The sequence below is a fragment of the Lynx rufus genome, unplaced genomic scaffold, assembly GCF_022079265.1.
Source record: "Lynx rufus isolate CCGP_SWC_20201006 ecotype Redwood Valley unplaced genomic scaffold, mLynRuf1.p SCAF_1, whole genome shotgun sequence".
In the NCBI taxonomy this organism is placed as follows: Eukaryota; Metazoa; Chordata; class Mammalia; order Carnivora; family Felidae; genus Lynx; species Lynx rufus.
Genome location: NW_025814823.1, coordinates 117449946 through 117475694, shown reverse-complemented (window position 1 = coordinate 117475694; position 25749 = coordinate 117449946). Strand labels below are relative to the sequence as shown.

The 25749-nt window shown below is 40.0% G+C and overlaps 1 protein-coding gene across 4 annotated transcripts in view; it reads left to right on the top strand.

Moving 5' to 3' along the window:
- Nucleotides 1-25749, top strand: part of DIAPH1 (diaphanous related formin 1) — a 101556-nt gene that overhangs the window by 11439 nt on the left and 64368 nt on the right. For 2 of the 4 annotated variants that reach the window (XM_047086110.1, XM_047086107.1), the window contains exons 2-9: nt 15548-15574; nt 16557-16712; nt 19641-19742; nt 20092-20222; nt 20385-20471; nt 21293-21356; nt 22950-23089; nt 24817-24925. In XM_047086110.1, coding sequence (XP_046942066.1) covers nt 15548-15574; nt 16557-16712; nt 19641-19742; nt 20092-20222; nt 20385-20471; nt 21293-21356; nt 22950-23089; nt 24817-24925 — 816 coding nt within the window. The remainder of the gene's footprint in view (nt 1-15547; nt 15575-16556; nt 16713-19640; nt 19743-20091; nt 20223-20384; nt 20472-21292; nt 21357-22949; nt 23090-24816; nt 24926-25749) is intronic. The other 2 variants (XM_047086109.1, XM_047086108.1) reach the window with 1 other exon arrangement.

Sequence of the window (25749 nt, the reverse complement as noted above, 5' to 3'; positions counted from 1 at the left end):
TGTTAGTTTTTTGTGAAAGATGTGTGTTGGGCTCCCCAGGCATAAAGGCCTCTAGTGATTTCTTGATTCTTGTATTTTAGAAAGATGGGAGTTGGCCTTAGTTGGCAGCTCTTTGCATCCGCCAGGGCTTATTCGTTACTTACTTCTAGGCCCATGGGTGACGTCTGTTTCCTGTGATTGAAACCACAAGAAGAAGTGGTGAGAAGCCACTGTAGGATATGTACTATCAGGCAAGTAGCAGGCATGGAGCTGCCCTCAAAAAGAGCAGTAGTAACTAAGCACAGTCTTTAAGGTCTCCAGAGACCCTAGAAATGTTCTGACCTAGCTTCCTCATCTTAACATGAGGCGGCCGGTGAGGTCTGCAGGTATTAATTTGCTCAAGGTCATGTAATTAGGTGAGCTAGCTTTTAGACTATTCATTATTCTTTCTCACATTGCTTTGTCATCCCTAATTTTTCTTCTTCTTTTTTTTTTTTTTTAATTTTTTTTCAACGTTTATTTATTTTGGGGACAGAGAGAGACAGAGCATGAACGGGGGAGGGGCAGAGAGAGAGGGAGACACAGAATCGGAAACAGGCTCCAGGCTCTGAGCCATCAGCCCAGAGCCCGACGCGGGGCTCGAACTCCCGGACCGCGAGATCGTGACCTGGCTGAAGTCGGACGCTTAACCGACTGCGCCACCCAGGCGCCCCTCTTCTTCTTTTTTAATGTTTATTTATTTTTGAGAGTGAGTGGGGGAGGTGCAGAGAGAGGGGAGACAGAGGATCCAAAGCGGGCTCTGCGCTGACAGCAGAGAACCTGATGCTGGGATTGAACTCAGAAACTGTGAGATCATGACCTTAGCTGAAGTGCAAGGCTTAACTGACTGAGCCACCCAGGTGCCCCTTTCATCCCTAACTTTTCTCATTGTGCCCTGCCAGAGTGTTTCCTTAAGCAAAGTATGACTAGAGAAGAGTAAATACTGGTGGGCATTTTGAATATGGGAATTGGATGATGTTACTTTGCTTTTAGGTGCTGTGCCATGATTGTTTTTATGCTTTTTTTTGAAAAAACATGTATTTTCAAAATAACAGTATCTAAACCCCAAATTTCTACTTTTCATTTTTATTTCACTTAGTATTTGAATATTCTAGTTATTATGTCTATGCACATGTTTTTGCAAAGTTGCAATTATAGTTGACACAGGTTTTCTGCTTTTAAAACAATGTATCATAAACATTTTCTAGCTTTCTAATCTAAAAAATGTTACTTTTATTTGAAATGGAAATGTATATTTTATTATAAAAGTGAAACACATATTTCTAAGAAAATATAGATGTGTATAAAAATAAAGTAAAACAATCCCCTACCTTGTTTTCCAGAAATTATAGTTATTTTAAAGTAGATAGAACCAAAAAGAAAAAAAAAATGATACATGGAAGTTTCTTTGTAGCCTAAGTACTTTGGCCTGAAATTTTGTATTTGTGTTAGAACATAGTTCCACACGAGTACAATTGCTCCAAGTATCAGAAGTACCCTATTTTAACTTTTGCTTGTATTTCTGGTGTTAGAGGAGTAATGAGATTTCGCCTCCTGCACTCCTGCCCCCCTCCCTTGCAAGATTTTTTCAAAATCAGATCTTATTCTAAATTTGTAGGGGCCCAGAAAATGTTTACTTGGTTTCATAAGATCAAGTCTGGCTTTTTGAGTAGTAGTGTAATTTTTGGATTGGTTAAGCTATTATCAGTAGACTATGATTATTTCTGTGTATTTAGGAATGACGCGAGGACAGAAAAAAAAAAGGTGTAACCATCATTTAGAAATGAAGGACTTGAGAATGGGATTTAAAATAAGGTGGCTTCATACTTGGTGCCTGTATGTAGAAGTAATATCAGCTGCAGGAACTTCCTGTCAGCCAGGCCTTGGGTGTGTCATACATGTGCTCACCCTTGAGGAAGAGTAGATGTCCTGCTACTCACATCACAACATGGGAGGAGAAGACAGTTGCTACGGAGATTGGGAAACAGCATTCCTGAGTCACTGACTATTTCCAAATGAATGGACAACACCCCCCTTTTAAAGGAGCAATTACAATCTAAGCTCAGGCAGTAAAGAGAGAGACCCAGTAAGAAAGTGAAGTATTTGGAACTGGAGAAATGTGTTGAAATTTTAGAAAAACAGGTTAACGTTATTGTTTTCTAATCAGGTTTCCCCCATCATCTAAAAGTTGAGTGTTCCTATGAAAACTTTCATAAGCCAAAATGGCATAAAGCAAAGAAGCACTTACCATTAATTTATAGGGAAGATTTTTCGAGCATTCCTAAAAATAACCTCTCTTAGGCTTTTCTGGTACCTCAGGTCACATCTTGCTAACGGATGCACAAAACAAATGGAGATTAAACATGGATGCTTACAGACACCATTCAAAGCGCTGGTGGCCTGATGCTGAGATGCTGAGTGTGGCATTGCTCGGGGTGCCCTGCCTCTCTTAAAATGCTTGCTAGAAAACAAACGCTGAATGCTATTTTCACTTTTCACCTTTTTTGGTAAAAGCAAAAATCTCTTTTGGATTTCTTTTGGTTAGCGAAAACAGGTACTTATATAGGTCTTTCATAAAAGCGAAGTGGCCTAATATGAACTTTTGAAAAGTGGGGGATACCTGTGTGCATTCACAAGTTTTATCAGAACCTTAGGATGTTTGAAAGGGAAGACTTGCTTACTGATATCTCACCAGATGACAGACTATATGTGCACTTCCTTCCTGACAGCAAAAGAGGTGGTCATGTCTGCCACACATTGTGACACTGGTAGGAAACTAAGACTTCCAGAATCTGAGTACTTTCTCTTTTGGCAGCTTGTTTTCCCAGCCCATGGGTGGTTCACAGTGCACAGGGCTGCCAGTTTGTTTGGCTGGGCTTGTAGGAGGAATGCTATGTTCCCAGCCTGGCTTCCACCTGTCTGCTGAGCTGGAATAGTGAAACCTGAGTGGCTTGCCTTCTTTTCTCCAGGCTATCAGCTATCTAGGATGCAGGCTGTGCCAGTCCCAGGCTTCAAAATGAGCTAAGCAGTAGGCAGAATGTTGCCTTCTCCTTTTCCCCAAGAGGCTTGCCTTCTTGAACTAACAAGAGGACTATTAGAATGCATTTTGGACCTGTCAGAGGACTGAATCCTAATGTTAAAGATAGTTTTTCCCTCATTTTAATCACAGTTGGGTGAAAGCAGACCCTGATTTAGACAGTTGTGGGGATATTGAGTTGGTTGCTTTGCATTTGTAGGTAAATTGCTTCAAATTTCTAACTAAATTAATGAAACGGGGAATGATTAGTTACCCAGTACTCTTTTTAGGACAATTCTAACTTGTGCTTGACTGGTGCTACTGCCTGGAATCTTTTAGGGCTCCCTGGGTAGTATCACTAAAAAGATACTGCTTCTGGAAGACAGGGGTAGATTGAAAGAACGGTCTTAATTAGGAATACAAGATCTTGGAGTCTCCTGTGTTCCTTTTGTTTCTTGTATGAATTTTAACAAGTTACCTGTTCAATTGTGAGTTTTAGCTGTGGGGCTGCCAAGGCAGAATGAAACTAACTGGATAAGCTGCTAAAGTGTTAGTCCTTGAGCAGTTTTTGCTTAGAGATCGTGGAGAACATTGAGTGAGCCATCTCCATTTCTGGGGACTGCCAGGTAATCTTGAGGTTTCTTTCCCTTAAACCTATTTAACTTAAGAGTGTTCAGTTAGCTTTATAGTTGATGGTTTCCAATTCTTGGTCCTTTTTGTGCTTTGCTTTTAGTCTTCTTTTTCTTGGAGATACCCTTTTTGCATTATTTTCTTTTTTGAAGTGGGTGCTCCAGTTCTACACAACTCCTGTTGAAGCTTTTGGCATCAATTAATAGTGATGTCAGAATCTAGTTTGTTTCTCTGTAAATGGTAGATGAGATACTTAATTCAGTGTCATCTTTGAGCCATTCTTGAAAATCGAAGGGAAAGTTCTTCTCTACATTTGAAGATATTACCCATTATTTCTTTCTGTATAGTTCTGATTGACTTCTGTATGAGAAGTGAAAATTGAGGAAGGGAGACTGAAAAGTTTCATTGGTTCCATCCTCATATCTCATTTAACTTTTACAAAGCACTTTGCAAAACAAATTGCTTTCCATCCATTTTATGTCTTATTCTTCATACCATTCCTATGAGATGACACAGTTCTAAGGATAAGACTGAAACAGAGATAAAAAGAAAAGCTTACCCAGCCTTTACTGTTTGTTAGTGGAAATGTGGCAAATTTTGCGGCCATGCTGGAGGGGTTTTCATTGGTAATTGAATTCAAGTGCACTTTATAACCTTCTGTTGCCTAAGGATCTATCCTGAGGAACTGGATGTCATTACCATGATAGAATAAAGAGATGAGTCAGAGCCATACCATGCTCCGTATGATTCTAAATGACATATACCTTACCTGATCCTTCCTGGGTAGGTAGATGAGGATTTGGAAGAAAATTCTTGTTGGCTGTAGTGACACTTGCCATTTTACCTATAGGTAGCCTGTGTCTTAGGGCTTCTTACTTTTCTTTTTTTTTTTTTTTTAATTTTTTTTTTTAACGTTTATTTATTTTTGAGACAGAGAGAGACAGAGCATGAACAGGGGAGGAGCAGACCAGAGAGAGAGGGAGACATAAAATCTGAAACAGGCTCCAGGCTCTGAGCTGTCAGCACAGAGCCCGACGCGGGGCTCAAACTCACGGACTGTGAGATCATGACCTGAGCCGAAGTCGGACGCTTAACTGACCAAGCCACCCAGGCGCCCCTAGGGCTGGGGGTCTTTTTACTTTTCAAAGGAAGTGGAAGACTCCCTCGGTCACATGTGTCCCATAATTGGATATTTTCCCCAAGGACAACTCAAAATGTGTCATGTGTCATGCATCAGTCAGCGTCCCCTGTGCTCATTTATAGGGAAAGATGTTACTCTTGAAGGTGTGGTTTTATAGTTTACTGAGCTGTCCATAACAGTCACAGACTTTGACTTGAAATATTTCCTCAGTTAGCCCAATTTGAATAAAGGAATTAATGAATGAATGTACTGTGGTTAGGATGATGCTCTTAAGCCTGTAGTGATGATAATTCTTAAAACACTTACTAAATATTGGGCATATGAAATGAACAAGATAAGGGTTTCTCCCCCCAAGCAACTTACAGTCTGGTCCACAGAAACAGTTACAATAAACAGTCTGATTGAAAATATTGAGAGCCTGGCCTTGGTAAGTCCTTTCGTTCCTTTTGTGAAGTGATGGACTGTGGCTAAGTGTATAGTTTATAGATGAGGAATAGCTTTTTCCTTGTGTTGTTGAAGCACAGTGTCAACTAGTCCAGTCTTCAGGTGTGTATTTTAAAATAGGTCTTTCTGTAGTAAGAACAGCATAATTGCCTTTACAGAATGATCTGTCATCATTCCGTTTTATATCTCATAGTTCCCAAGTGGTGTGTGTGTCTGGTTTTGCTTTGTTTTTAATAAATAGGGGAACTGAAGCATGAAGAATTAAAGTGATTTGCTCAAAATCATACTTCTAGTTTTTTAGGATGCTAGAAATAAATCAGGACTCATGGTCTTTTTCCATTAGCCAAAGTTCTAGATAAATTGTGGATTTTGTCATTTTGTTTAACGTGTTAGTTTCCTACTGCTCCGTAAGAAACTCAGCAGTTTAAAGCAAAACCTACTTACTAGCTCACAGTTCCATTAGTCAGAAGTCCAGTATGAATAGTGTGGTTGCATTCTCAGAGTATCAGAGGGCTGAAGTCAAGGTATGTCAGTCAGCTGGGCCAGTTCAAATCTGTAGTCACTGGGGGAAAATCTGCTTCCAAGCTCATTCAGGTGTTGGCCAAATTCAGTTTCTTGGAGTTGTAGAGCTGAGGTCCCTGTTTCTTTGTTGGCTCTCAGCTACTAGAAGCTGCCTGTAGTCGTTTGGCCCCCTTCATGCTCAAGCCAGAAATGACACGATGAATCCTTGTGTCTCTAACATCTCACCTCACATTTAAAGGCCACGTGTGATTGGGTCAGGCTGTGCAGATTATTTCCCTTTCTTAGTAGTCAATTGTGCTGAATAATACAACCTTGGCACAGTACAGTCCTCGTGGTCATTATACAGGGTGCATATGTCACGCTAGGAATCCTGGGGGACATCTTAGAGTTTTACCTATCCCTGTAAACATTTCCCTTAGACTGTATTAGACAGCTCCTGAGCAAGGGTGGATGTCAGAAGAGGAAGAGGTATGAATTGACTGTACTGAGGCAGTTAGTGAATTGCTTTGTGATGATAGGTTTTATAAGAAAACCTGTAGTTCCCAGGGATCCTGGGCCTCTTAGAATCCTTACACTGTGGGGGCCAAACCCATTCAGCTGTAGTGTTCTGGTGATAGTCATGTAGCCAAGAGCCCAAATGTAGTTGTAGTTGTCTGGTTAGCCTGTCAGTTAGCCTGAATAATTTTTTTTTAAGTAGAGGGAGAGTAGTGGAAGAATGGGCAAAATGGGTGAAGAAGATTACAAATTTGCAGTTCTAAAATAAGTCATGGGGATAAAAAGTATAGTGTGGGGAATACAGTCAGTAATACTGTACTACTTCAGTGAGCATTTTATGATGTATATAATTGTTGAGTCACTGTGTTGTGCACCTGAAATTAATACTGTGTATCAACTATACTTTAATTACAATTTTTAAAAAATTAAGTTAGCCTGAACAAAGCATTTAGAAAGTACTGAGGTATAGGCTTGCAGTTGTGGGTTTGCATTTACCTGTATGCAAGCCATATGGTTCATGGGATTAACATCCATGATGGACTGTTCCTGTGAAGCACAATGGTGGAAATGAGAAACACTTTCTGCTATGTAATGTACTCTGTTCAAAGTAAAGTTTAATCTTTAAATTTTTTTTTAATGTTTATTCTTTTTTGGAAGACAGAGACAGAGCACAAGCAGGGGTGGGGCGGAGAGAAAGGGGGACACAGAATTTGAAGCAGGCTTCAGGCTCTGAGCTGTCAGCACCAGAGCCCGATGCTCGGCTTGAACTCACGAACCGAGAGATCATGCATGACCTGAGCTGAAGTCAGACTCTGAACCGACTGAGCCACCCAGGGGCCCCACAGTAAAGTTTAATCTTAATCTCTTATTAGATCTCTGCTAACCTCTCTGCTGCTAAGACGCTACCTAATTGCTTTTTGTTTGGCTACATGAACATCTTATGCCAAGAGACCATCCTTAATTGTTTGAGAATTCTATGCCCTTTTTCTGATGAGTGAGAAAAGTTAAAGATTCAGGAAATTGGATAGAGGTCAATCAGTCTCTCCAATGCTTTTTGTATATCCTTGAGTTTAAAAAATTGCCAGTTCTGTTGCTAGGCAAAGAAACAAAGGGAAACTCTTGTCTAAAAGACTGCCATGTTTAGTCCCATACACCTGCTTTTTAAAAACTGAAGTGGGGCGCCTGGGTGGCTCAGTCGGTTGAGCATCCGACTTCGGCTCAGGTCATGATCTCGTGGTCCGTGAGTTCGAGCCCCGCATCGGGCTCTGTGCTGACTGCTCGGAGCCTGGAGCCTGTTTCGGATTCTGTGTCTCCCTCTCTCTCTGACCCTCCCCCGTTCATGCTCTGTCTCTCTCTGTCTCAAAAATAAATAAACGTTAAAAAAAATTTAAAAAAAATAAATAAAAACTGAAGAGTTAATAGATACAACCACTACAACAATAAATCCAGTATGGAAGATAAGTTGTATAGTTCATTTGCATTTATTATAATAATTGATCAGGGTATGTTTCATAGTCATTAAGTCATTTAATTAGTTTGGCCCATACAGCATACCTTGGGATCTTTGGACTTTTTTGTTTTTGGTTTCTTGTAGAAACCAAACTGTAAAATGTCTAGGAAGTTTCTTATTTCCTGTAGATGATAACCAAAAGATTTATCTTACCACATATAACATTAGGATGTGGTGAGTGAATCAGAGCCTTGAATTATTCTTTGAAAGGGATGGTGAGGGGACAGCTTTTCATCTCAGTACCCAGCCAAATATATTTATTTTATTTTTTAAGTATATTTATTTTTGATGCTATTGCTTTTGATGTGGTACACCTTTGAGCAATTTTTATTGCTTTAAATAAGATTTAATAACACTGAGTATCTTTTAGAGAAGTGAAGGTCATTTTAGTAAATGCAATTTTGTTGAGCTCTTTTCTGGTACCACCTAATGACCTTTAGAAATTTATTTCCTCACCTAATTCTGTTGAATAAGTTTCTATGGAATATTTTTTTTTTACTCCATTTAATTTTATTTATATAAGTAATCTCTATACCCAACTTCAGGTTCAAACTCACAACCCCAAGATCAAGAGTCACATGCTGTACTGATTGAGCCAGCTAGGTACCCCTTTTTTACTCCTATTTTTTTCTTTAATTTTTTTAATGTTTATTTATTTTGAGAGAGAGAGAGCACGCTAGTGGGGGAGGGCAGAGAGAGAGGAAGACACAGAATCTGAAGCAGGCTCCACGCTGTCAGCACAAAGCCTGATGTGGGGCTCAAACTCACAAACTGTGAGATCATGACCTGAGCCAAAGTCGGATGCCCAACTGACTGAGCCACCCAGGTGCCCCTTATCCTTTTTATTTTTATTTTTTTTTTCAACGTTTTTTTTATTTATTTTTGGGACAGAGAGAGACAGAGCATGAACAGGGGAGGGGCAGAGAGAGAGGGAGACACAGAATCGGAAACAGGCTCCAGGCTCTGAGCCATCAGCCCAGAGCCCGACGCGGGGCTCGAACTCACGGACCGCGAGATCGTGACCTGGCTGAAGTCGGACGCTTTAACCGACTGCGCCACCCAGGCGCCCCGCCCCTTATCCTTTTTAAAATAAAATGCTTTATGCTGTTAAACAACAACATTCACCTGAATAATTTGAAGATCATATTAGCTTTTTTCAGTTATTCTTGAATTGGGTCGCATCCCATCTGGCAAATCAGGAGCTCTGAGGAGCTGTGCAAAATGGAAGCCTTTTATAAGCAAAAGGTAGTGGAAAAAGGAAGTGTCTAACAAAGAGTGGATTGTTTCAAGCAAGGTCACCTTCTTTGGGGGAGGCAGGGGGCCTATGGTGCATATTACCTCACTAGTGCTGATCACATAATTCCAGATTAACTGGTTAAAGGTGACATTCCTGGGAGAGGCTGAAACTACACTTAGGTTAGATATTAAGCCTTGTTTTGCTGATGTGGGGCTTAGTACAAGTGACTCCATTTTGGTCCAGTTGTCTCTTTTTTTTCTTAATGCTTCTATCAGTAATTGAATAAATGAAAGATGATTATAGAACTTGAGTAACAAGTAAAAACCTACTCTGTATGTGTAAATGACAGTATTGCCACTGTTAGCTACATGGAAGCTCCCGGAGAAGATAAACGGAGTACTTGGACTCATAGTCTGACTTTAGATTCTCTCAAGAGTTTACAGTGGCTCCTTATGAGGGTATCACTGGGCCAAGCCTAGAGAACATAGAACTCACCATAGTTGAACATCTGGCTAGGCTGCAGTGAGGGTCCAATACTAGATGTCCAACAAGAATATGGTCAGGGGAGTCCAGTGCTCTGTATTTTCTATTTATAAGCTTACCATGGCTAACCTTAGCTCTTCTGGAAAAGTCAAAGTAGAAAAACTCTGTGGGGTGGAATGAGTGTCCTTGAGGTCCTGGAAGTAGAGCGAGGAAGGAAGTGAAGAAGTTATTAACATATGGTTCCAATAAGCCAAGAATCTGGCTGGGTCACTTCATCAGCTATTGTCATTTTAAAAGCCCGGAACAAAAGTGGCTGATGTGATGGCAGTATTGGAGGGTTTGACTCAGTTCTCATAGTTCCCTTTTAATTGTGCTGTCTGACAAAAGAGTCGGCTCCAATCTTTACCCTAGAGATTTCATTCCCCTCTTTCATGTGTTTCAAGTCTTCTCCTTCTTGGTTTATTCCCTCATTTTGGTGGAGCATATCCTGCAGTAGCTTCCTGAGTTGTATAGGGACAAATTTTGAAAGCTCAAGCTTCTGAAAATGTCTATTCTGAACTCAAAATTTGATTGCTTTGTTGGGTATAGAATTCTCAGTTCAAAATTATTTTTCTTCGTGTTTTTAAAGGCCTTGTTCTATTGTCATTTAGCTTTTCATGTATTGTTTTTAAAAAATCTAAATCTGTTCTGGTTACCTTATATATCATCAAATTTTCACCCTTTCTGTCAAGTGTTATAGAATGTTCTTTGTATTTAGTGTTTTGAAATTTCACTGTAATATTGCCTTTGTGTGGTCTCTTTTTGTCCTTTGTGCTGGAGACGTATCCTTGGGTACTGGGAAATATTATTGCATTATTTCTTGGGTAACTTGCTTCCCTGTTTTCTCCTATTATTTGCGTATTGGGCCTTCCAAACTGATCTTACCTTTCCTCTCTTATTTTTCCATCTCTGTCTTTTTGCTCTACTTTTTGGGAGAATTCCTCAGTTTTTATCTTCCCATCCTATTGAGCTTTCTCTTGAGTTTCTGTTCTGTTTTCATCTTCTATGTGTTCTTTTTCCTCTGAATGTTTCTTAAAATGGCATTATGTTATCTTTTGTGGATATTAGTGATTTTGAAAATCTTTTTGCATAGTCTATATATGACAAGCAGCCCCCCCCCTTTTTTTATGTCTTGCATTAGTGGCTTTTCTCAAATGTCCAATAACCTGGGTTGTCTGCTAATGTTTAAGAATGAGGGACTAACAAACTGATTGGAAACTCTAGACGAACTGGTTTGTTAAGTGTGCATTTTATGGTAGAACAACTTTGTCCAGTAGAGATACAATGTGAGTTCCATATGTATCAGATTTTCTGGCAGCTACAGAAAAAGGCATAAAGAAAAAAAAAAAAAAAGAAACATGTGAAATTAATTGTAATAATATTAGTTTATGTAATCCAATATATAAAAATATTTCAATAGGTAGTAAACATGAAATTATTAATGAGATGTTTTATATTTTGTTTTTAGTATTAAGTTGTTGGACTCCATTGTTTGTTTTACATTTATATATAGTACATCTCAATTTAGATGTTAAATTTTCATAAAAAGTAGTTGAGGTAAATTTAGACTTTATAAATTTTACAGGTCAAAGTAGATTCACATACCCAGGATATTCCAAACATACTTAAGTTTAACATTAACAATAAAATACAAGTTTTTAAATTTAAATTTATTTAAAGTTAAATAAAATTTAAAATTCTTCCCTCAGGCATACTAATGACATTAAAAGTGCTAAGTTATTACATGTGGATAGTAGCTACCATATTAGATTGCAGAGTTCCAGAGTGATCTACTTGGACTGTGTCAGGAGTTTTAGGTCATTTTTCAATTCCCAGACAAGAGTCTACCAATTTACCGCCTCAATGGTAAGGGCCATGCTGCTGGGGTTCTGAGAAACTTTAAGGGGGAAGGTGCTAGGTGTCTTAGTAGGTAATATGCATAGATTTGCTTACTCTTCTTTTTGGTATAGGATTCCTGCCCGCAACTGTGCCTGGCATCTCCCAGTCACAGACCCTATTTTACTTTCTTGTAATTATAAAACTTCCAGGGACACCTGAGTGGCGCTGTCTATTTGGTGTCAGACTCTTGATCTTGCAGTTGGTGGGATCCAGCCCTTCATCGGGCTCCAAGCTAATGATACTGTGCAAAGCCTGCTTGGGATTCTATCTCGCTCCTCGACTGCTCCCTCTCGCATGCATGGGCACACGCTCTCTCTCAAAATCAATAAATAAACTTAAAAAAAAAAAAAAAGAATATACTTCTTTCTGCTGGAGTAAGGGAGGGAGGGTACTCTCCCAGTGGTATGGGCCAGGAGGACTGGGGGAGTGGGGGAGGGAGGATCTACCGGTAGATCCAAGTGCTTCTTAAACAGCTTCCAACCAGTCCTCCTATTTTTAGCCTATTCCTTCCAACTCCCATTTTCATAGGTTCCTGGGGCTCCTAAATCTTGAACCTTTTGAGGACCTTTAAATATAGTTCGGCTTGGTTATTGGCTTTTCTTACTTTTAGTTTAGGGTTCAGCTGTCTTAGGCCTGCTGGGTTTACTGCTAGTCCTGTTTATTCACAGCCTCAAAATTTGTTTGCCCTGGTGTTTTTCTCATTCTTCCAACCTTGTAGGCTCCTCCTTTCATCATTGTTATCTTTCCAAAAATTCTTTTTCTGTAGATTCAGAAGGGTTTCGAGAAGGGTCAAGACATTAGGTACTTTTATCTAGTAGTTCCTGTTAATCTGTATTCATGAGCAGACTTGGATATTATAAAAGGTTTCACTTAGTATCTATGCTTCTTCCAGTATCTGTGTTTATAGTTAAAGGCTTTAGGGGAAGACTCAGTAGGAAGGACAGGAAGATGAAGTAGTGAGTGCCAACAGGCTAGGAGAGCAAGAGTTTGGTTGGGGGCAGAAGAGAATTGACAGCAAGCAAGGAGAATTTTGAGAGGAAAGGCATTTAGAGGCAGGTAGGGTGATTAGAGAACCTAGTGAAAAAGCTTGGACATTTGAGGTGTTAGCCACAAATATAGCTCCAGCAGCATTTATCTTCCTGGACTTCACTACCTTTAGTCATTTATGCTTTTTATGATCTGGAAATTTCTCATTTTGTATCTCAGAATCCACAAAACAACTAATGATACAAGGAAAACACTGAGCAAAGCTTACTGTTTTTAAACACTGTATACCTAGGACTTGTAAGGAAAACACACATAGTTTTAAGTCAATAAACAGTACACCCTCAATATAGTGTAGGAGCAGGTTCCATTTCAGTAATTGAATTGAGCTTGCTATTTGGGTGTTCTGTTGGGTTTTGAAACTGAATTTTGTCTGTAGGGTGATTCGCTTTCTTGGTAGTTGCTGCCCTCTGTTGGAAATTTTGAGGAAATACAACTTTGATCCTGCATGCATCATTTTTGCTCTCCTTACTCAAACTGACCACTAAAATGTGGTTAATTTTTTAAGTAAGTAAATCTGTTTCTAATGTACCAAGGAAAGCAAGGGAAAGTGGTATCTTTCTTTTTATGAAAAGTTATATTTACTTTGATATCAAAGGCAAGAGTTAGTGGGCATTAAGTGGGACCAAGACACAAGAATTTGGAGAATGCAAAGATTTTTGGGCTTCGGAATCTGGAGACTAGAGTTCATTCCCAGCTTGTTGCTGGTCATGTGACTTTCATGATTTACTCTACCTGTCTAGGCTTCAGTTTTTTCATTGACACAGTGAATAGATTTGAGAGCTTCTTCCGGGTTTGGTATTTTAGGAAAGCAGCCCCAGATGGTGGTATTTGTTCATAGGAAATATAATGACTGAGTCTCAGGCTCTGCCCTGAAGGAACTTAGTCTGGAAAGGGGTAGAGGAGACAGACAGTCAAGAGACAATTGTAATCCACAAGTAGTGCTATGAGACAGTTAAGTACCTATTACTGTGGAAACATAAGGAGAAGCACTTGTCCAATTAGAGGAGGTATCATCCTGCAGGGCCTGTTTGATTTAGCTTTGAGAGCACAGTCTAGACTGAGGGAAGGAGCAGCCTAGGGAAAGTCTGGGGTGGTAAGACAGCATGATCTATTTGTGGACCTGCAACTAGTTTGGGATGCAAGGGTTTGCAAGAGATGAGGGGGAGAATCCAGGAAGGAATGTCCTATTCCACGCTAAGGAATTTGGATTTTAACCTGAGGGTAGTAGTAGGGAGCCATTGAAGTGTTTTAAATGAGGAAATACCATGGACACCGTGTCATTTTAGAAAGATTACTCTTGGATGTAATATGGATAATGGATTTAGTGTTGGGTAGACAGGACTGGAGGTAGGGAGATCAGTTAGGAAGCTGTTACAGTAAGTCAAGCAGGAGATAATAATTCTGTAAACTTACATAGCGTTAGTAGGGATGAACAGAAAGGAAATAAAGTCTGTAGGCAGAAGGAACAAGTTGCTGGTTTCCTTTCTTTAACTTTAACCTGTAGCTTTGAGCAATCCAGCTGGCACTGTTTCATTAGACCCAAGTTCTGTTACCTGTGTTACATCCGTCCCAGAATGGTTGGGGTTATTGATTGGTTCTGAGGAACATTTTGAGTTTGGAGGACCAGATCCTAGAAGCAACTGCTCTAGGTGCAAGTAAGTTTAACCGTGGCTGTGGCAACCTAAATTGTACATCCTCATCCTTTTTGTAGCTTGTTTTCGCAAGTGCCAGGTAGTAACTAAGGGTGGTGACAAAAAGAACTGTTAGTCTCCTTGGGTGTTGCTGTCTGCCTCACCATCCTTCTATCTTCAGTCCCTAGTTAACAGCACACATAAAGTAACTTTAAACTCCATCGATTCTGAGCAAGGTTCTGAACAGCTTCAGGTATGTGATTAGCACTCAGTCAGTGGAAGGTTGACCTCCTCTGGACCATGGTGGGAAAAGTTAAGATTCACAGTTTACACTGGATTTAACTGACTTAATAACACGAGCAAAAAGAAATAATGGTTTAAAATTAAGTATTAGGGCAAAGAATTCCTACTTTACCACCCTGCTTGTTCCCTTTTCTTTCTTTCTTTCTTTCTTTCTTTCTTTCTTTCTTTCTTTCTTTCTCTTTCTCTTTCTCTTTCTCTTTCTCTCTAAGTATGGCATGTACATAGAAGAGAACATAAAACATAGAATAATGAAACCAAGTAGAATATTGTGAGCCCCTTAGAAACCCCTTTTCCCCTTCTGCAGTCACACCTCACCCACTCACCCCAAGTAAGCACTGTTTTGACATTTGTGATCATCATTCCTTTTATAATTTTACATTCTAAATAATATAGTGTCCATGTTTTTAAACTGCATATAAATGAAATAAGTTCAATTTTAATGTTTGTAAGTAGCTCTAAGTTCATTTAATTTTTCTGTATAATTGTTCTCCACAGATACATGGTATCTGTTCTATTCTTGATGGCTCTTGGGATTGGTCTCTGTTTTAGGTACTCTGGTGTTGCTGTGAACATTCTTGTTATACACATCCTGGTACATACATACAAGTTTCTGCAGGGTAGATTTATAGAAATTGATGAGTTGTACATATACATATTTAACTTCACTAGGTAATGCCTTGCTGGTTTCCAAAGTGGCCAGAGCAATTTACATTACCACTAACAGAGTGTGAGAGCTCCCGCTCCTCTAAAACTAGACAGACATGAAAATGTTTGCCCATCTTAAGAGTGGGAAGCATTATCATTGTGGTTTTAGTTGGCATGTCCTTGTTTACTAATAGAGTATGTTTCATAGGTGTATTGGTCATCAGATTGAGTCTGTGCAGGTCTTTACTTCCCCCTCCACCCCCCCCCCCCAAGTATCAGGTATTAGTGACCTTAAAACTCTTGATGCCTCTTAGCTAAGGGAATGTGCTAAGGAACACTTGGCTGAAATCTTTTAGTTTGTGGAAAGCAACTTAGATCCTTTTACCTTATTCTTTTTTCCCCCCAATCCATCTGGTGTTTGGGACATTTCCTGGAATTTCACTGATCTATCTTCTCTTTCTTCTCCCTCCTTTTTCCTGTTTCTTAGACTCTGAAGCGGCTCATGGCAGATGAGGTAAGGAAATTTTGTTCAGCATGTGCATGTTCTAGCTCATTTCCTCCACTGTGATACTTACCAGTTGTCATAACTTTGACTTTCTATAACTTGAAATGGTGATACTGGCTCTATTCTCAGAACCTCCCAAAGCTTTTCCCTAACTCTTTGCTCTGTGTTTGGCCCATTGCATGCATTTCCCTGGGGCATTCATTGGTTTCCAAGGGTAGGCACATTCTTTAAATTCATAACTGACTTGCAGTCTGGATGCAACCCCTATCACTTGAAGTCCCCCAGTGCTTGCAGATACTTAACTTTTACTTTCAAACAGGTGGAGCGAACAAACTGCAGCTTATTGGTGGCTCTTTGATTTGAGCATCTGTACTTGAGTTTTGGGGAATGGTTCATGAGTCTTTGGTTGGCAGAGAGGTGGCTTATATATCCCTAAAGTACACTATATTCTTTTCTGTCAGTTCAGTGCTGCTAGAGGACTTAGAAATGGTCAGAGAGCTCAAGAACAAAGTTTTCTCATTTTAGAGAGGTTTCAAATCTTAATACTTCAGATCTCTTATCTTTGGATGAAAGTGAGAGTATAGAGTCAGTATACTAAATTAGATGTCAGAGTTCTTGTTTTCATGTCAGAAGATATTTTTTAAAGTTTATTTTAAGAGACAGAGAGGGAGAGAGAGAGAATGAGCAGGGGAAGGCCGAGGGAGGGAGGGAGGGAGGGAGAGAGAGAGAGAGAGAGAGAGAATTCCAGGCAGGCTCTGCACTTTCAGCGCAGAGCACAACATGGGGCTTGAGATCATGACCTGAGCCAAAGCCAAGAGTTGGACACTTAACCGACTGAGCCACCCAGGTACCCCCATGTCAGAAGACCCTTGAAGTGCCCACAAACCAGAGGAACCTTGCACATATAAGAAGCTAGAGTTTGGCTACTTGATGTGTCGATTGTTGTGTGAATGAAAATGTATAACTGTTAATACTTTTTTCTTTTTCTCAGCTGGAGAGATTTACCAGCATGAGAATTAAAAAGGAGAAGGAAAAGCCCAATTCTGCTCATAGAAATTCTTCTGCAGCATATGGGGATGATCCCACAGCACAGTCATTGCAAGATGTTTCAGATGAGCAAGTTCTAGTACTCTTTGAACAGATGCTGGTAAGTTTCCCACCCCAAAACATTGCTTTTTTTCTGAAAATGCATTTGTGGGCATGGTTGGTACTCTTTTGGGCATGATCTCCCTTAATGAGCCCCTTTTTTACCCGAAGTATTTGTTTATTTTGAGAGAGCATGGGAGTGGGAGAGGGAGGGGCAGAGAGGGAACGTGAGAAACAATCCCAAGTAGGCTCTGTGCTGACAGCACAGGCTTGATCCCACAACGGCAAGATCATGACCTGAGCTGAAATCAAGAGTCCTACACTTAACTGAGCTACCCAGGCATCCCCTACTCACTTAATTAGCCCTTAATTACAAAAGTTCCAGGCTTGACAGAGAACTTTTTTTTTAATGTTTATTTTTGACAGAGAGCGACAGAGTGCAGACAGGGGGGAGGGACAGAATCTGAAGCAGGCTCCAGGCTGTGAGGTGTCAGCACAGAGCCCGACATGGGGCTCAAACTCACGGACTGCAAGATCATGACCTGAGCCAAAGTTAGACACTTAACCAACTGAGCCATCCAGGCACCCCTTAGTTTTTTTTCAAATGTTTATTTTTGAGAGAGAGGGAGAGAGAGACCAAGCGTGATTAGGGGAGGGGCAGAGAGAGAGGGAGCCACAGAATCCAAAGCAGGCTCCATGCTCTGAGGTGTCAGCACAGAGCCCAGCGTGGGGCTTGGACTCACAGACTGCAAGATCATGACCTGAACTGAGGTCAGACACTTAAGCAACTGAGCCACCCAGGCGCCCCAACAGAGAGGTTCTTATTAGCAGTCCTATTAACAAAGGGACTAAATTTATAAGCACCCATCCATAAGATTGGAATTGATGAGTTAGGCTTGGAAATATCTGATCACTGACCACCTCCTTAATGTCCTGCCCAGCATTGTGTTAGCCACAAAGACATAAGGTGAGTGCACCAACTCATGGGGTAGTGTGGAGACTACCTTTGGGTTAGCCAGGGTAAGTAAAGTTTCACAAAGAATCTTATAGAAGAGACTGAGTAATGGAAAGGCATAATTTGCTGAACGTCTTCTATTTAGTGGTGAATCTGGAAAGAGAAATCTGATGCTACAATTACTAGAAGACCTTTAAAGATTATGGTTGAAGCCAGTTGAGTAATGAAGTACACAAGGATGTGACTTAATTTCCTGTCTTCAGTGAGGAACACTGAAGAGGACACTCAGTGAATGTCCACTAGCGCTCAGTCTTGAAAAGTTTTGAGTACTTGTTTCTAAGGTTTCATAAGACCTCTATATTGCCTGGATATAGGATTTCAGATTCAAATAGAGATTAGCGGCAGACCTCATTTAATTGAGAGCATGGGCTTAAAATTCTTAACACAGGGCCTGGTATATAGTAAACACTCAGCCAGCACTATTATTCTTTTTTTCAGTAAAAGCTTTTAGTTTGTCTCTTAATCCAAGTGCTGTATGAGCCTAACACAATCTCTTGGGTTTGGACTGCCAATTTACATGTCTTTGGGGGCCAGGGAGTTGGCAGGAATAAGTTAGACCAGATAGCAGATGATGAAAAGGAGTGAGGACTGTAGTCAGATGCAGAAGGACTTTAGGCCTGTTAGGAAGGCCAGCCATGATTCAGTGGCAGTAGGCTCTGTAGCACTCCAGTTGGAAATGCCAGTAGTGCCAGATACTTGTATTTTCTAAGGAAGCCAGAAATCTTCAATTTTTGGAGACAGTAGTTCTTTCATAGCATCAACTATCATAACCAGCTTTCAAATTTCACCAGTATTCAAATTTCACCATTAGATCATTTTTTTGAAAACCATTTGTTCGCTCAAATCACAGTTCCAAGTTAGGTCCATTGTATGAATGTTCTTTTAAGTTTTATTTTATTACAGGTTTCGTCCCTCTCTTTTATCCTTGCTATTACTACAAAAATTTTGTGGAAGAAATCATTTGACTTCTAGAGTTACCCACAATCTGAAATTTGATGACTGCATCTTGTGATGCTAGAAATCTGTATTTTTATATGAAGTCTTCCAAATTTAAGATGTTGAGCTAGCCAAGCAAAATATACTGTGTTTTGGGATCTGATTCAACCTGAAGGCCACGTACGTTGCAATTTCTGTGTTCAGTTTATCTGTAAAAGGAGAAAAAAAGCACCAGGAATTGGGTCAGAAAAACATCACATTAGTATTACTATTTTGAGGCAGTGTTTCATTCTCTCTCTCTCTCTCTCTCTCTCTGTCTCTCTCTCTCTCTGTCTTACACACAGAGCGAAAGAGAAGAGAGAGAAATGGAGAGTAGAAGAGAAGAAATGGAAAGTATCCATTTTACCCCTACCGTTTCCCCATTTCAGATACTATTTCAGACTTGTTGGGTTAAACTGTGCTCATCAAGGTACTGGGCTCATACACATGGCTATACAAAGGCTCAAGCAGTGCCTTTTCTTCAATAATACACCCAAGTTATATCTGTTGAGGGACTTTATCAGACTTTTCTAGTTCTTTCTTCATGGGAGAGAAGTTTGTACAGGGACTGAATTAACCAGGGGTATTGGGTATTTATGCCTGAGAGTGGTGCACATCTTGTGGGTGTTTGGATGATGCCAGTCATCCAGAGGAAATTTTTAAGATCCATTCCAAGTACAAAACCAGTATGTGTGCTTTTCTTTCAATAATAAAAAAATTTTTTTCATCTATTTTAAAAACCCATTTTTGTTAGGAAAAGCATTAAGAGTATAAAAGTGTTTGTAGGAATCTATGCTAAAATGTTAACCATTAACATTTATCCCTGAGGAATTTTCATTATCTGGTGATAGCTTAAACCTCAAGGGATCAGGAAAACTTATTTATTCAGTAACTATTTAATTTAACTTCTCACTAAATATACTAAATACTAAACACTGAAAAATTATAAGGAACTTGATGCAGTTTTGTTTTTTCCTTTTTTCCCCCTTCCTCTACTAGCTGGATATGAACCTTAACGAGGAGAAACAGCAACCTTTGAGGGAGAAGGATATTATCATCAAGAGAGAGATGGTGTCCCAATACTTGCACACCTCTAAGGCTGTGAGTCCTAGGGCAGGTACCCATGACGTGGGAGACCCTGCCCTCATCTTGGACCTGTTTGTTTTACCAGTTCCTTAGAACGTTGTGTGTCTACATCAGTCTTCTTTTATTCTGTCGTATAAGTCTATTCATGTTTTACTCTCATTTGAGTTACCATTCTTAACATACTTTTTGCCTGATTCAATCTTCACGAAGTCTATGGGGAATGGGATGGGAAATTATGAGTCCCACAGAGTTTGGTAGTATTTATGATGTGTGTCTGCCTTGATATTCATAATGTAATGACTGATTCTAGTCCATTTGCTGATTGGGTCCAGTGTTGATTAATCTCTCCATATGCTCCATCTAGGGCATGAGCCAGAAGGAGAGTTCTAGGTCTGCTATGATGTACATTCAAGAATTGAGGTCAGGCTTGCGGGATATGCCTCTGCTCAGCTGCCTAGAGTCCCTTCGTGTCTCCCTCAACAACAACCCTGTCAGGTGAGGATTCTGAAGTGGTAACAAGAATAAGAGCCCAAAGTTAGGGTTTACTGGTGGAGTCAGGATGTCTGAGAATTCTGGATTGGGAGTAAAGAGTTGCCAGGTAGAATTTGGGCAGTTATCGATTATTGATATTGCATTGTCTCTGTCTATTCCTTACAGCTGGGTGCAAACATTTGGTGCTGAGGGCCTGACCTCTTTATTGGACATCCTTAAACGACTCCATGATGAGAAAGAGGAGACTGCCGGGTGAGGACTTCCAAGTTTTGACATCTTCCCAGTGGAGGGTAGTGGGGAACTTGTCTGTATGCTCTAAAGGAGAAAATGGCAATAAAATGAGAAGTTGTGGACCAGGAGAATATGCTGTTAGTTGAGAACAAGGTTTACCTAGGGCAAACTAGAGGCTGAGGGATGATTACAGATGCAGGAAATGGAAGAGGAACATGGTGGATAACACATAAGATTGTGGGTCTCGTAGCATAATTTACCCTATCTGGAAGTGGGGTTGGAGTTCATCCATAGCTGTCCTGGGACCTGGTCTGGCTGGGACCTGAAAGTCTTAGAATACACTTGCTGAGTTTGGGACTGGCTTTATGATAGTCTTCAAGGTTGGGATAGTTTGGGGGATACCTTGGACTGTCTTAGGCTACCTTGAAGCCAGTCTGACCCACCGTGACTTTTCTATTTCCTGGGATCTTTCCAAGACAAAACACCAGGCCTATACCTCCTGAATGTACAAGCTTGAAACCTTTGAAGTAGTGAGGCAAGCAGTAATAGATGGGATGTTATCTTGATGGAGTTAAGCACTTAGAAGCCTAGAGGGAGTTAAAGAGGAGATTTTAATGTAGTATTAAGTTTTTGGAATGCAGGATTAACCAAAGGTCTTATGGTGGCAATGCCTCTTCAGCTACCTGTTTTTGCCAGTGTTTCAGGGCAAAGTGGTATGTACTAGAATTTACTCGGCTACTAATTGGGGATGTTTTGAAGACCCTTGTTTGCAAGATTGAAAAGTCAAGTGGCAGAGGAGTATAGAATAAAGGGAATTCACTGATTATGTCTTCTACACACAGAGGCTACGATAGCCGTAACAAGCATGAGATCATTCGTTGCCTGAAAGCTTTTATGAACAACAAGGTGAGATTTTTCCTATTCTCATTCCAACCCCCATCATGATCCCTGTTCTTTCTTTTCTATTGGCAAACTCCAAAAAAGCACTTAGGAATAGGAGGTTCAAGACTTGTAGCATTCCCTTTTAGTGTTACAACTTTTTGATTGTCACCTAAGTATGTTTCTATGGACCTTTTTTTCTCCAGTTCTGATGTCTGTTTCAGAAGGTAGGTTTGCTTTCCTTCCTCTTTTTATACTTTGTTTTGCTAATTGAATTTCCTGACCTGTGTTTGTTTTTGGAAGGTTTATTTTATTCTCTGGTTATGTGTTTTCCAGACTGTTTCTACCGTAGAATCTTTGTTTTTTTTCTTTGTTTAGTATTTAATTTTTTTTTGGAGTTTGTTTATTTTGAGAGACAGAGCGGGGGAAGGGCAGAGAGAGAGGAAGAGAGAGAATCCTAAGCAGGCTCCACAGTGTCAGTGCAGAGCCTGATGCAGGGCTCGAGCTCACAAAATGTGAGACCATGCATGAGCTGAGCTGAAACCAAGAGCTGGATGCTTAATCGACTGAGTCATCTGGGTACCCCTGTCTGTTTAGTATTTAAACTCAGGGATCTCACAGTTGTTTGCTTTTGAGTGCAGATATATCTTCCTCATCATTTAATTTTTAAAATATTTAAAATTTTTTAAATTTTTAATAAAATTTTTTATGTTTATTTTTGATAGAGACAAAGCATGAGCCAGGGGAGGGGTAGAGAGAGAGAGGGAGATCCAGAATCTGGAGGAAACTCCAGGCTCTGAGCTGTCAGCACAGAGTCCAACACCAGGGTTCGAACCCATGAACCATGAGATCATGACCTGAGCCGAAGTTGGATGCTTAACCAACTGAGCCACCCAGGCGCCCCCTCATTGTTTAATTTTTTTATAATTAATTTATTCCATTGGATGGGAGGGGGCATTAAAAAAAATACAAGAATTAAAGACTTTTGTTCTTGAAGACCTAGAATTGTGTTTGATTTAGTATAAAATTATTTTGCTATGCTTATCTCTGTTTAGCTCGGGAAAGTTCGACCCCCGTGTTAGTTTGCTAGGGCTGCTCTACAGAGTATTATAAACTGGACTAAACTGTATTTAACAAGAAATTTATTGTCTCACAGTTCTTAGAGGCTCTAAATCCAAGATCAAGGTGTTGGCAGGATTGGGTCCTTCTGCGAGGGCTGTGAGGGAGAGTATGTTCCATGCCTCTAGCCTGGCTTCTGGTGGCTTGCTGGCGATCTTTGGCATTCTGTGGCTTTCAGATGCATCACTCCAATGTCTGCCTTCATGTTCACAAGATGTTCTTCCCATGTGCATGTGTGTGTCCCCACGTCTCATTGTTATAAGACAGTAGTCACACTGGATTAAGGGTCCACGTTATTCTAGTGTGACCTTGTTGTAACTTAACTAATTACATCTGCCAATGACCCTATTTCCAAGTAAGGTCACATTCTGAGGTACTGGGGATTATGACTTCAACATATGAATTTAGGTGGAACACCTTTCAATTCATAACAACCCTGACTTTGTCCTTGGTTACTTCCTGTCATCATTAAGCCTCCCTTCTCTGTTCTTGTCCTACTAGTTTGGAATCAAGACCATGCTGGAAACAGAAGAAGGAATCCTGCTGCTGGTCAGAGCCATGGATCCTGCTGTTCCCAACATGATGATTGATGCAGCTAAGCTGCTTTCTGCTCTTTGTATCCTACCACAGCCAGAGGACATGTATGTGACTGCGTTTTCTCCTACATTCTCTTTTTTTACCATCTTCCCTAATCTAGAGGAAAATTGAGTGGGTGTCCACTTTGTCTTAAATACTAGGTAAGACCATATCTCTTCGAAGATGTGAACACTGTGAATCTTTTTTTTATAAGTTTATTTATTTTGAAAGAGAGAGAGAGACAGCATTGAGTGGGGGAGGGGGAGAGAGAGAGAGAGAGAGAGAGAGAGAGAGAGAGAGAGAGAATCCCAAGCAGGTTCCACAGTGTCAGTGCAGAGCCTGATGTAGGTCTCGAACTCAAGAGCCATGAGATCATGACCTGACCCAAAGTCAAGAGTTGGATGCTTAACCAACTGAGCCACCCAGCCACCCCAACACCGTGAATCTTAATGTTTAAGAAAGACTAACTGCAGGGGCACCTGGGTGGCTCAGTCGGTTAAGCATCCAACTTGGGCTCAGGTCATGATCTGATGGCTCATCAATTCCAAGACCCACGTCGGGCTCTGTGCTGACAGCTCAGAGCCTGGAACCTGCTTCGGATTCTGTGTCTCGCTCTTTCTCTGTTCCTCCCCGCTCACACTCTGTCTCTCTCTCTCAAAAATAAATAAAGATTAAAAAAAAAAAAAGACTGTTAGGTGTGTGGCACTATCATCAGTGTACTTCTGGTTATCAGTGGGATAGCAAAGCATCTCCTAGGTCTCCATTAATGTCTGTAGGACATTAATAGGACAAAGCTTGCTTTTACTTTTTTGTTTTTTTAATTCAAAAGTAACACATTATTTTTTAAACTCAAACAATATGGAAACATATAAAGTAAAATTTAACAGCCTTATCCCTCTAGTAAATCTATTCTGCAGGGGTAGCCAGTGTTAATGGCTTGGTACAATCTCATTGATTTTTTTTCTAGCATAGACAAATATATTGTCTTTCCTTGATTATGAGATACCTTCTGTTGCTCCAAAAGATGCTATCTTAGAACAAAGGAAAGATGTAACTTTTCTGTAAAACAAATCACATGCCTAGGATAGATTTTTATTTTTGTGGAGCAGTTTGGTTTAATACAAACAAAATCATACCATTCATTTCTTTTTACCTTTTTTCTTTTTTTTTTTTTTTAAATATAACAGTTGATCTTGGACATTTTTTCTCTGTGGGTATTTACAGATCTACCTTATTATCTTAAGTGGCTATTTAGAATTCTATATGATGTATATCCCACAATTTATTTAACAGTTACCCCATTGCTAGACTTTTTAGGTGACATTTTTTTTTTCTTAGCACATTCTGGCCCCTGCTCTAGGTGTTAAATTTTACTATTACAAATGATGCCATAATGAACATCCTTGTACATATATTCTTTCACATTTATGCATTTATGTTCGGTAAGTTTCTAGAAGTAAGCCAAATGTTAAATTCATTAAAAACCAGTACTATTAAATACCCCTCCAAAAGTGGTACCAGTTGATACTCCATTGAACAGGTGTCTTAATTTGGTATCCATAGATAGGAGTCTAGGAATGGGTTTTAGAGAATACATTTTTCTAAGGAGATGGTTCTTAGCTTTCAGCAGATTCTGGCTCCTGACCTAGGTGATGAGGAGAATAATATTGAAAACCTGGGCGTTGGTAATGTTCTTTTCCTAACTGATTTGTGCCACTGTATAATCTACCTATTGTGCTTGTGTGTGTCAGGGCACCTGGACATTTCTCTCCCTTTCCTTTTTCCTGGGCAGGAATGAAAGGGTTTTGGAGGCAATGACAGAAAGAGCTGAGATGGATGAGGTAGAACGCTTCCAGCCATTGTTGGATGGATTAAAAAGTGGGACCTCCATTGCGCTCAAGGCAAGTATATCCTCTGAACTATGCCCAGTAATAGAATTCAAAATGGAAGGACTTAAGTTCATTTGATGTTTTAATAGAACACATGGAATGGTTCCCAGGTATAGGCATCCCTCAGGGGAACTGCAGGTTTGGTTCCAGAACACTACAATAAAACAAATAGGTCAATAAAGTGAGGTAAATGAATTGTTTGGTTTCCTAATGCATGCATATAAAAGCTATGTTTGCTCTGTACTGTAGTGTATTAAGTGTGCAATAGCATTATGTCTACAAGAACGGTATTGCTAAAAAATGCTCACTATTATATGAGCTTTCAGAGAGTCATAATCCCTGATCACAGATCACCATAACAAATAAAATAATAATGAAAAACTTTGAAATGGTCTGAGAGTTACCAAAACATGACACAGAGACAAGAAGTGAGCAAATGCTGTTGGAAAATTAGCACTGATATACTTGCTTAACACAGAATTGCCACAGACCTTCAGTTTGTAAAAAATGCACTATATATAGAGCAGTGCAATAAAGTGAAGTTCAGTGAAATGAGGTGAGTCTGTATATATTTATTTTATCATTCAGGATTTGCTCTCTAAGAAGGCAGAGAGAAAGCAGCTCTCCTTACTATGAGCTGGTGAAAGGGCATGCTCTCTCTTTAAATGCTGGGAAAGCCAAGGCCTAGTACAGAGTATACCATCAAATCCTTGGAATCATTTAGACTTCTGAGCGAACCAGACCTGGGCCCAAATCAGATCTAAATGGCGCCAGCAGAAAGTTGTTCTTGTAGTTTTGTACTGCATCTTCTGCATGACATCTGGGGTCCTCAGCAC